The sequence below is a fragment of the Cladophialophora carrionii genome, assembly GCF_000365165.1.
Source record: "Cladophialophora carrionii CBS 160.54 unplaced genomic scaffold supercont1.6, whole genome shotgun sequence".
NCBI classification, from domain to species: domain Eukaryota; kingdom Fungi; phylum Ascomycota; class Eurotiomycetes; order Chaetothyriales; family Herpotrichiellaceae; genus Cladophialophora; species Cladophialophora carrionii.
This window is the reverse complement of record NW_008481831.1, coordinates 2,098,688-2,110,292: the sequence shown is the minus strand read 5'-3', so window position 1 is coordinate 2,110,292 and position 11,605 is coordinate 2,098,688. Positions and strand designations below refer to the sequence as shown.

At 53.9% G+C, this 11,605-nt stretch overlaps 3 protein-coding genes across 3 annotated transcripts; 1 reads left to right on the top strand and 2 right to left on the bottom strand.

Moving 5' to 3' along the window:
- Window positions 1-1,627: 1,627 nt before the first annotated feature.
- Window positions 1,628-3,667, top strand: G647_07724 (uncharacterized protein; the record flags this gene model as incomplete). Its single annotated transcript, XM_008732037.1, has 1 exon — window positions 1,628-3,667. The coding sequence occupies one exon, from the start codon at window positions 1,628-1,630 to the stop codon at window positions 3,665-3,667; it is 2,040 nt and encodes a 679-aa protein (XP_008730259.1).
- A 1,440-nt stretch (window positions 3,668-5,107) lies between these two features.
- On the bottom strand, window positions 5,108-6,994 carry G647_07723 (uncharacterized protein; the record flags this gene model as incomplete). Its single annotated transcript, XM_008732036.1, has 1 exon — window positions 5,108-6,994. The coding sequence occupies one exon, from the start codon at window positions 6,992-6,994 to the stop codon at window positions 5,108-5,110; it is 1,887 nt and encodes a 628-aa protein (XP_008730258.1).
- An 812-nt stretch (window positions 6,995-7,806) lies between these two features.
- Window positions 7,807-11,379, bottom strand: G647_07722 (uncharacterized protein; the record flags this gene model as incomplete). The annotated part of the gene is made up of 1 exon (XM_008732035.1): window positions 7,807-11,379. One exon carries the CDS (start codon window positions 11,377-11,379, stop codon window positions 7,807-7,809), a length of 3,573 nt encoding a protein of 1,190 aa, XP_008730257.1.
- Window positions 11,380-11,605: the final 226 nt, after the last annotated feature.

Genomic DNA, 11,605 nt, shown 5'->3' with positions numbered 1-11,605 from the left:
TCTCCGTGACTTGTCCCGCAAGAACAGTCGACTGGTAGCCATCACTTCGCTCTCAGTAGCCGGTAGTCGAGACCTGTGGGAAGGGCATGTTCCTTGATGTCCCATGTCCTCAGCTGCTTCTCGACGGGGCATTGATGAGCATCAGGCTGGAAGCACTCGAGAAGCAGTAACAGGTCAACATCGCTAAAGCATCAGATAGCGCCCCTCCAAGAGCCAGCGCCATGACGGCTGTTCAAGCCCCAACAGCGATGCTCGTTACGAGTAGTCAAAGAGCCCTGCATCCTCATCTTTGCGGCAGGACCCAGTGTTTGCCCGAGGTCCCTTTACCCGGGCGGCCCACTAATTAAGGGCCCTAGTCGTCGGCCTCCCCCGGTAAGCCTCAGGGCCTGTCCCTGGTCAACCTGAGGATAGCAAGGCTAGCCGCTAGGCTGGAACCTGCGCCTATTCATCCCTGGCCGTAGTGTTTGGGGGACTGCCGAATGATGGTGGTCATGGTGCCGTCTGGAGGCCCTGGCTGCTCTCCCCGGCCAATGACTGGGGGCTTCCTGGTCGCCTTCTCCGTATCTCTAGCTCTGATTCCTCTGCGCAAGCGAGTCTCAGGCAAGCAAGCATCTTTCTTGCGAAACGAAAAAAAACGAGACTGCAGCACCAACTCGAAGCCACACCCTAAATTGTCAGCCGGTGCCAGACTCCTGGATCGCCCAGGGTTATACTGCAGCTTCCATCGAGACTACCTTCCATCATGTTCAATGAACTCAAATCGCGTCAACGCCTGGACCCTCTCGTCTTTTCTTTCTTTAATTGTCTTTCCCCCACGTCCTAGCATTGGACCTCCATACCACGAGCACCTCGTTGCGCAAACCTCAAACACCATTCACGCTGCGATATATTCGACTGCAGCGTGATCCCCAGCGCCGTCGCTCCCAACATCGCAAAGGTACTTAGGTATGTCCGGCTTTCTCAATGTTTGGGTCAATGTCGTCATCGTGGCAATGGAGGCGGCTCGGTATCTCTGTCCTTGCAGCAAGCTGCATATCCCAGGAATCATTCATTTGGAGCGCCACGCGCATTCAGAGTTGGCGACAACTTGATGTCAGACGCGAAGACTCCCTGGTCTTCGCGATATGGCTGTTTTGCCAATCTATCGAGCGATCAGCGCCCTCTCAGTTTCTCCAGCTCCCCAGCTCCTCTGTTCCATCTTCTCTCAATGCATGCTGAGTCTTGTTCTGACTAACTCGACGGCCGGACAGACTCGTCGCGACTGCTTACCTATCCCCAAACTGCACGTTCACACACCATTATTGCGAGAACAGCTCTTCAGCAGCGACATCCCGGGGTAGGACGAACCGCAGATCACAACGCACGGCCATGAAACCCCGATAAAGTTTTCAAGCTGGCGCACTACCAACTTTCCTCGAACCAGCCCGCAGCGGCTCTGTCTTCGTTGACTACAACTGAGGCAAGAGCTGCCAACATTGCGCCCTCCCGCAGGACGAGTGGCGACGCGCTGTCTGTGCAGACCTCACAGCTGTCTCCGAGGCTGGATCCTTCGAAGACCTTACCTTCGTCTTACATGCTCCTGACCCCGCCTTACGCAACAGCAGATGCAGCTCACGATCAACATTCCATGACCCGGGACTCGTCGACCAAATCGACGCCCACTTCGCAGGCACTTCAGAACAGCCCCCTTTCGATGAAGGAGACTGAGGCTCCTCAGCCGAAGCCGGACAACGTCCCATCGACGAAACCCAAACGAGTTAGAACCGGCTGTTTGACATGTCGCGAGAGGCATCTCAAATGCGACGAGGGCTTACCGAATTGTCAGAACTGCAAGAAGTCCAATCGCAAATGCAAGCGCGGCATTCGCCTGAACTTCATTGACATATCATGCGACCCGACTCTGTATGTCGTGCCTCGACCGCAGGATTGGAAGATCACCTTTCAGGATGATTCCCGCGACATTGCTTCCGAATATCAGGGCGGTCTCGAGAAGTACCATCCGCTTGAACCAGAGCCGAAACGACAGAGGTTGGACATGCCAGAGATGACCTACGATTACGGACATATTGCCGCCCCGCTCATGGCTCATCAGCCGCTACCTGGTCCACAATACTCGAACACTTATCCCGAACCACCTCAAGCGATTTACTCGACTGCGACAAACCATACCTTTGATGAAGCAGGAAACACCATGGCATCCTTCTCAGACCCTAGCCAAGCAGTTAGGCAACATTATCCACCAACGATGATGGCCCCTTCTGAACCAGAAGAATCCTTACCCTTCTTAGAGGACCGTGACGAGGTCTTGTACATGCAGGTATTTGTGGAAGAGGTGGGACTGTGGATGGACTCTATGGACCCCGACAAGCATTTCACTCGCGTCATTCCTTTCCAAGCACTCAAGGAGCCTATGCTGCGATACGCGCTCCTGGCGTGTGGGAGTCGGCACCTGACTTTGATCAGTTCAATTTATTCTGAAGAGCACGCGCTGAACTACTACAACCACGCGACGAAGCTGCTACTGAAGTCCCTCCAAAATCCTGACCGAGACAGTGTATTATGTGCCACCACGGCTACCATCCTCAATGTCTATGAAGTCATGTCCGAGAAAGCTCTGCAGAGGATGAACCATATCGCAGGCGCCCGTGCGTTGATCAAGGAATGTCGATGGGACGCCACCTCCACTGGTATCGGTTCTGCCTGCTTCTGGCTGAACGTTGGGCTAGAGCTGTTCAGCTGCTTGCATTTCAACTGGGGTGTCGCTTGGGACCCCGATACATGGGGCATCAATATGAACATGGAACCTCAACGCGTTGGCGGGCACGAAGAGGACTGGACCCACAAGATGCTCTGGATTCTGTCCAAGATCACCAACTTCCGGGCCGAAGCGCAGCGACGATATCACGACGGCAGCGTACACGCGGAGCAAATGCGCTTACACCAACGGCATCAGCAGTGGCTGGGTCTCGAGCAGTTTTGTGACCGCTGGAATAAGTGCATTCCACCCACCATGCACCCGCTTGGACAAGTTCCGTCATATCTGACAAAGTCGAAAAGTTCGTTTCCGGAGCTCTGGCTGATCAAAAGGACAACCATCGTCGCAAGATTGTTCTATCATACGGCCATGGCCTTGCTTGGCGCCGTGCATCCCCTGGCGACTATGCAGCCTCAGACGGCAGAGGAGATGCAAGAAATGAGACTACATCATTCGAGACAGATCTGCGGTATCGTGGCCCACGTCAAAGACAGGGGCGTCGCCTCGGCTTCGATTCGATGCCTGGCAGTAGCTGGAGAGAATCTCACGTCCAGACGTGAGCAAGAAGAAGTACTCCAAATTTTCGATCGGATCAAAAAGGAGACTGGCTGGCGCGTGGATTTCATCCACGACGACCTCCGCGAGAAATGGGGCTGGACCAGCAGTGCCCCAGACTACGACAGTGTAAGCACAACATCGACATACTGTCCATCTTCGACGTCCTCGACGCAGGCGGCCGCGACATCTTCACGACCCAAATATCCCGTCGGGATAGTCAATCCATTATACAAGAACGCCGACTTCTCCGCCCAGAACCCGCCCTACCAGGGGAATTATGTGCCTCCGACGCACGCAAATGTTGTCCATAATGAAACACAAATGTTTGGATTTTCTAGCATCGCAGCGATTTGAGGCTGAGGCGGAGTCGTCCTCGCTGCAACAGAACCAGGGCACCACAGGACCTGGCATCAACGACGGGTATATATCGCAATATAATAATGGCGCTGGTCTACTTTGGTTGCGGGCCCTCTGGAAACGAATAAGTGGGCGGATAGGCAGGCAGGCGGACAGGTGACAGAGTCTTCTGAACATGATGTACTCCATCATGATAGATAACGGCCAGGGATTGGATGGGTGGTGTGCCGGTATCAAACATAGTTAATTTTGTGTTCGGTCTGTCGGTCTGTCAGTCGTTTACTCACTCAGTCACTCAGTGAGTATAGTAGTAACGGAATTAGGGAAACAGCAACACACCCTCCTGGGGAGGGTAGAAAGGGAGCAAGGGACGCACAAGGCAAAATAATACTAGTCAAATAGCAGGCCCAGACCGGAGTTGAGTTCGCCGGGCCGTGAATAATATGTACGAGACCCCGGGATTTACAAGTAGTAAAATAAGGGGTTGAATCTCTCGATCGAGGACCCCGGGAATCATATAAGTAACTAAATAATTAATTACCTTGTCCGCCATGCCAGGGGTACAAGGGTGCGAGGGTTCGAGGGTGCTCTTGTTTATATGTTTCCAGCATCTACTGTACTGTATTAATCTAGTGGTCCCGGAATTTTTTTTGGTTGGTTCTTTCTTTCTCTTCTATCAAGTCTCGGAGTCTTCTAGCGCTTCTGTTTCTTCCACTCGCCTCGGAAATACCGAGTATTCGAACTGGACGGTACTTTGTAGACGAAATGGAATGGGGCACGAGCCAGAGCCAGAGCCAGAGCCAGAGCCAGAGCCAGAGCGGAACACACAGCCTTGCGAACTCTATTCCGCTGCACACCAAGTAGTTCGAGAGTCCCCGTGTACATGAGGGCAACTACATGCTGTAGTGAGACGGTTCTTGTTGGCAGCACTGACCTAGATGGCGCTCCGGCTCGGAAAGAAAGCTCCGGCGGACAGAGCAGGAGGAGGGAAGGACATCTACAGTACGACTGAGAAAAGCTCAACAGTCGGTACCTCAACCAGCTTAAAGTGGACCACCACCGACGACGGGGTCAGGCTTGAGTTTCGAGTTATATATGATACAGACAATAGCGAAGTTTTTACATTGCTGAATTCCACGCAATGGCTCAAGAATAAGAACGCCTTCTTCTTTCAAGATATACTTGTACCAGAACATGACACTCCGCGGTTGGCGAACATGATACTCCGCGGCTGGCGATTCCTCGTGACTCTACTTCCCCGTAGCAATGAGTCTAACACGGACCTACCTTCGTGGGTTGTGGACTCACTCACTCACCTATCTGTCTCGTCTGCCTGGCCCAACCGCCATCCACATGGCTGCAAGCTGCCAGTCATGAATAGCCGCGGAACGGCAAACAGCGACACTCACCACTCTTCACGGATCCTTGTTCAACATTTCACAACTTACATATCCGCCGTGGATAATAGCCCTCGTGTAGTCTGCCACATTGGTCCGCTCGGACGAAAGAGCGAGTCGGCATCTTTGGCATGCGGCTCGGGGTGGATACCGATCGGAATGGCGGCGGTGAATCAGGTGGTGTGAGTGGTAGCTGATGAGGAGTTTGGTTCGTGAACGACGTTGTCTCTGTCCGCTTACGCTTGGTGCTTGACGACTTCGGCGTCAAAGACCGCGTAGCGAGGTTCTCTTCGAACTGAAGAGCCACAGGGGAGTGGTCACCCTGGTAACCTTGATCCTGGTAAGCATGTCTTTCCCTGACGCTCCAGAGTGCCGGCCAACTTCTGCCTGCCAGCTGGTTTTGGAGGACGTTTGCCGGTGTGCGGTGTAAGTTTACCGGCTGTACAAATCCCCAGGGTGTGCCTATGGGTTGTGGTGTGCTCCGCTGTTGCCTGTTCGCCGGCTGCGTGATAGATCTGGTGGGCGTACGGGGTGGGATCGTGGTGGTGTTGTGTTTGTTAGGGTCGTCGCTGCAGTTGACATACTCGGCTTCGGGAATGACGTGTGGGCCTTGAGCCGCCTTCTCTCCCATCGCGGCCTGGTTGATGCTCGCCAAATCTCGCCCCGACCACTGAACGTCCCAGAATGTCAACAGAGCCCACAGCTTGATCAATGAATGGAAGTAGGCGAAGAGGTAGTATGTAGGGAGATAAATCAGATCCCGTGGATGGCGCCAGAAATAGGGCAATAGTTTCGGAAGTTTCGAGGCAAGGATCCAAACGCATAATGCCTTCAGAACACTCCGAGAGCAGAAATCTGTTCGAGTCAGCGTCCACACCATGGCGCCGTCGTAGAAGAGCGCGAAATTCACCATTTGACTGATCATAAGCGCGTAAACAGACCATGGTTGAGCTTGATAGACCGATCGATCGGTAATCAGCGAGCACAGGTTGCTTCTGAATGTGGTGCGTGCCCATCGAAGGCACTGCTTGAGGAATTTGGGATACACTCCGACATCGCACAAGATCAGAGCATCGCTGGTGTCCTGGAATTTTATCTTCCAGTTTCCCTTGACCAAGGCTCGTGTTAGATAATTGTCGTCATCTGCATTCAAAGGACCGAGGAGACCGAAGAAGAAGGTTTCGTTGAGGTAGCCGGCTAACAACGCTGGATCCTGGAGGATGGTGGTTCTGTAGAGACTGGTGCGGCCACTAATCACCGCGACGCCGCCGTCAATGGCGTTCGACGCTCTATGCTCAAAGTTGTGTCTTTCCAGGTACAACGCGCCCATGACGTTCCAGAACCCGCGGAAGAGGCCGATGCCTGAGTGGCGGATGACATGCTTCCTTGTGCCTACCCCTCCGACTCGTCGGTCCTCCTCGAAGGGTGCGAGCGCGGCGCGGAGGAAGCTGAGTGACGCCCAGACCACATGGTCGTCGCATAGAACGGTAATATGGGTTGTGATAGAGGCAATGGCAAGCGCAACCTGGCATCGCTTGTTCGCCTCGTCGGAATGTGATACTTTGAAGTGAATGTGTGGATAGCCGCTGATGAACGGGGCTATGATTGACCATGCCTGCTTTTCTTGCTCTTTACCCACCGCGACAATATGTATCACTTTGGGAGAGTTTTGCACGATTGATGCGATGCAACGGCTGAAGGCTGGCGCCTCTGGGCAGCAAGTTGGGATAACAACAGTGCAATCTTTCCGCTTCAGTCTTGGATGCTTGGAGAGCGGTGATGGACGATAGCGAAAATAACTGAACACGTGTACAACAAATCTCAAGTATCGAAAGACGAACAGGGAGATGAAGAGAAGGTTGGGATGCCGGATAATGAGGGAGAGAGCAGACCTGAACGGCTGGAAAAATGCCAATTGGGTCTCCATTCTAGAAGACGTATGTCAGCAGCCAGATCGTGGTGAATGTTGTTGAGAGAAACGGGGTAGGAAGATATACGAGTGATGAGGCCGTGTGCAATTCCGGATGCAGACAGATAAAATCCAGGTGAACTGTGATTGAGTAGAACGTGGACCGATGGAGGAAAGGAAGGAAAGTTGAGGATATCGTCTGTCTGAGTACGAGGCAGGACCAAGTCAATGCGACTGCTACGCCGCAAGCCCTTATCATTGTGACCGTGTATAGACCTGGACAATAGAGCAGCAGCGTCGAAGAAAGAGGTTATCGTGGACAAAGGAAGAGAGAGACAATACATGCTTTGGCGGGTGGAGAGGTTGAGGGAATAGTCCCGCATGGTCTTTGTGTTCGAACAAAGGCATGATATTCCGAGACAGGGTGCTATGCAACATGTACCAGCAGTGTGTAGAGATCAAGAACAATCCAAGGTGAGAATATGAGAGTGAGGCGTCGACAATGGAAAAGTGAGAACTGGATGAACGCTGTAGCGACAATGAGAATGTGGCAGGGGGCGCTAAGCGCAAACAGGCAAAGCCTCGTACGGCAAAGTGCAGAACGCCCAATACGGTGGAGGTCAAATGATCCGAGCGCACATCCGCAAAGGTAAACCTGATAAGAAATATGTACGTGCATTATAGCAGAAGTAACCACTAGTAGACTCGCAGCTAACGATTTGCTTCGCACAAGGGAGCCATAGCCCTCGAGTCCACCACATTTAGGCAGAGGAAACCTTTATGACCTCGCTTGGACGCCGCGCTATGCAAGCAATAAAACTGCAGAAAGATCATTCAAAGGTCATGCTGATCTCATCGCGGCCCTTACCAAACCCGTCATCATCATCCGCCCAAGCGTTGCGCTCGAGGTTCAACTCGGATGCCGACGTCGAGGGTCCGCCCGGATTGTAACTGCGTGACGGGGGTCGACCCCAGCTCGGCACTGACGGCTCAGTGACGTGTGGCTTCAGATCAGGCCTGGCAAGACTAGGGACCTTGGCGCTTTCGGGCCTAGGTGAGGCTGACGGTGCCAGGCCGAGAGGCGGTAACGTGCTGGCTAGCTCCCTGGGTTCTGAAAAAGCGTTCGATGAGCGTCGGTTCGGATCGGGGGAACCTTGAGGCGACCTTTGTGGAGTGATGCGAGGAGATCGTTGGGGACTTGTCATCGAGGCCGGTCTCAAGGATGAAGATCTTGCAGGCCGGACAGGGGCAGGTTGTTTGACAGGCTCGAACGAAACGTCAACCTCCTCTGGTCGGGGCGGGAGGTTTAGCCGGGCGAGTTCCTCCGGCCTCATTCCAGAAGGGAGACGCAGATACTCCACGTGCTTCTCGCCATCCTTGCTGATAGACGTGATTTGCATCGGGGGCAAGGTGCTGTCCAGCTCCCGCACATCGATCATCTCCCCGGCCAACTCTCTTCGAATCGCTTCGATATCGAACAAGACATTGCCGTTGGGGTCCGCACCTGCGTCGGGAGCAGTGCTGCCGTTCCGCTTGTGGTTCATGTCGTTCGCATTGTAGGTCTCCCAGCCCTTTTTCTCTGCTGGCTTGCCTCGCTTGAACAGCCCGAAGCGTTTCTTCTCCGGCTTCTCTTCAGCCCTCTTGCGAGCCTCTTCAATCTCCGAGATCAGCTCTCGCTGCCTCTGGGCATGATTCTCAGGATCGGGATCCTCGATCTCAGTGAATTCGTCGCTCTCGACTTCCCAGCCGACCTCGCGGAGCAGTCTAGGCATGGCAGCACGGTAAGCCATGTGGCCCTTAACCCATGAGCTTACATCGATGTTTTCCACGCCGGGCACTCCCTGCACTGGTGCAAGCCCAGCTACGGCCATAATGCCGCCAGCCGTCATGCGAAACAGGTATCCCAGGATCCAATCACCGGAAGAGTAGCCGTTCAGAAATCTGCCAGAGACGACTGAGCGGGCTCGCAAATACTCGTCTTTACTGGCCACCACAGGGGAGCCGAACATGTACACGTTCTGGATCAAGCCGTACGCACCACGATGAGACAGCTCCTTCAAGCATGAGAAGATGACCCGCGACCCGAGCGAGAAGCCTACCAGGGTGATCGGTCTCTGCCCTAGATGTCGGTCGATCAGAGAATCCGCCAAGATGAGGCCTGCAGCAGTGGCACGGTCGAGCGAGACGCTCCACGGGTTGTCAATCAGGTACGCCAACTTTGACAGCACCACTGGCAGCTGGAGCGCAGCCATAAGGGTGATTAGTATAGTGCTTCCAAGGATCTGTTGAACTGTTTGTGTCAAGGCTTCGGTTGCAAGAATGTTAATCGTGTCACCCATCGATCGGAGCATTTCCGGCTCCCAGAGCAGCGAATATATGTCCCCCATGATGGGGTCGACCGTGCTGTATGGCAGCCGGACATCATCAACTTTGCCGGTCATCCAACCTGATATGGTCAGGATAAGGTTCAATCTCTTATTGTTGTGCAACGGTCGATATTCGAAGGTCTTGACACTGCCTGTTCTCCGATCTGCAGCTCGAACTGCGATGGTGCCACCAGCTGCTGTGGCAGCGGATGTGATCAATGCAGCTCCGCCGACGCCCCCAAGGAACCCTGCGGTACCCGTGACACCGATCGTTGTGAAACCAGCGGCTAGACCAGCCCCAATAAGAGGTGCGAGCAGACCGGCGGATAGCCCAATGACAAGGCCTCCACCGACAGTCGCCAGACCCATGAACATGTATTTCTTCTTCAAGGCACGTTTTCGTCGCCTCTCCATGTTATCGGACTCATCCCAATTCTCTCTGGCCTCTGCTTCTTGCATCTCGAGCGCGTCCATGACCCTTTTCTCGAAGCGACAAATCTGCATCCAGGTGATGCTCATGGTTGAAGCAACCCGTTCGAGCAAACGTCTTGAGCGAGCGTCATATTGACCATCCGAGATGAGGACCAGAAATAAGTCACACAAGACAGTCCATCGCAGGTCGAGGTCAATTTCTTTTGTATGGGGCATATCTTCCATGCCCTGAACTTCAGGGACTTCCTCGCCGTCCTGGACCTCCGTCATTGATGTCTCTGGATCTTTGGGAGCAGGAGAGGACGCTGTCGAATCCCGAACTCCAGATGCATCTGGCTTTGATGACTCGACAACCACCTCGTCAGCCATAGGATTATTCACCTTCGCGTTAAGCATGAGAGGAGCGACCAGATCAGACGGCTGCACGCCGTGCTCGGCAAGCTGTTCGATCATGATCTGCTCTGCAGGGTTGATGTCCATGTGGGCGTAGAGCCGCACCATCATCTTCTGACCCCACATATCCATGCTCTCTATAGACTTCACCAACTCTTTCCGTGCAGACTTGGTCTTCTCCAGTGCACTGAGCGCCTCCAACATCTTATGGATGGTCAGCCGGACCACTCCGACGTAGGCTATCCGTTGTCCTTCGGTCAGAAGATCCTTGGTGGCCTCCAGCTGGGTTAAAGTATCCCGCTGCTCGTCATCATCATTGTCCTGGTCGTCCGTCGCCGGCAGCTTTGGCCCGTTCTTGAATAGATAATTCGTCTCCTCGTCCATACTCGTGGCAGATTGGGCGTCGTCATCTAGCTGAACTCTCGTATATCCCTTTCCTGCGCCCCCCATGCCCGAATACGGATTTGAGTCTTCTTCATTCTCCTTGTGACCCTTTGCGACTAGACGTCCATTGTCGTCATATATGTCGAATTCGTCGATGGCTGGCATCGCCTGCCACTCTACCTCCTCCTCGTCTTCATCCTCCGACTGTGTGGGTGCCGAGATTTGTCTTTGGTGGGAATATTCGGAGGCTGCGGCGCTCTTCGGCTTCTGATCGCGCTTTGGTATGACTGTGCCTGGTGCTTGAGAGGCCCTTGGAGATGTGGCACTGGTTGACTCTACTGTACCCTTCGAATCGGAAGTTGAGACGAGGTTCAAAGGCGGCATGTCCTCTGGCCTCTTCCCCTCGGTCTGTCCCACCCCGTCTACATTGTGCTCGTCTTTCGTCTCTTTCGCTGGTTCGCTTTTCGACGAGTCTATTGAGTCTGCAGGGGGTTCGGGAATCGATCGTGGTATCTGAGCCCGCTCGACCGGCTCCCTAGCTTCGTGTGCACCATCGCTCGACTTGTTCCCAGCGCCCTCCTTCGCATTCGCAACGGTGGTAGAGCCATCTGTAGCACCTTCGGCATCGTGAAATGTATCGGCATCGTTCTCACTGTCGTCCGAATCCGCTGGTGGGGCTCGTCTCACCGGCTTTCTGGGTAGACCGAAGTCATCGAGGTCGGTTTCAGCTGCGGCCGGCAAGGCGACGCCAGCTTTGGCAGCTGTGGCCCCTCCAAGGGCTGAATCTGTGGTACCGTACCCTTCCTGAGGACTGTCTCCAGCGGTCATAATGCCACATCTGCGGAGCGGTGAGCGTGAGACATATGTCTCAAGGCCACCTGTGGAAGACTCGAATGTGGCTGCTTGCGATGGAGAACAAAGACGTCCGGGACCAGATCTAACGTATATTAGGACACAGATAGTGCCCCAAGTATTCTCCAGTCGCACGGTTACTACCACACAGCAATGAAAAGCAGATAGAATTGCGTTTCATGTCACGACATCAATTACGACT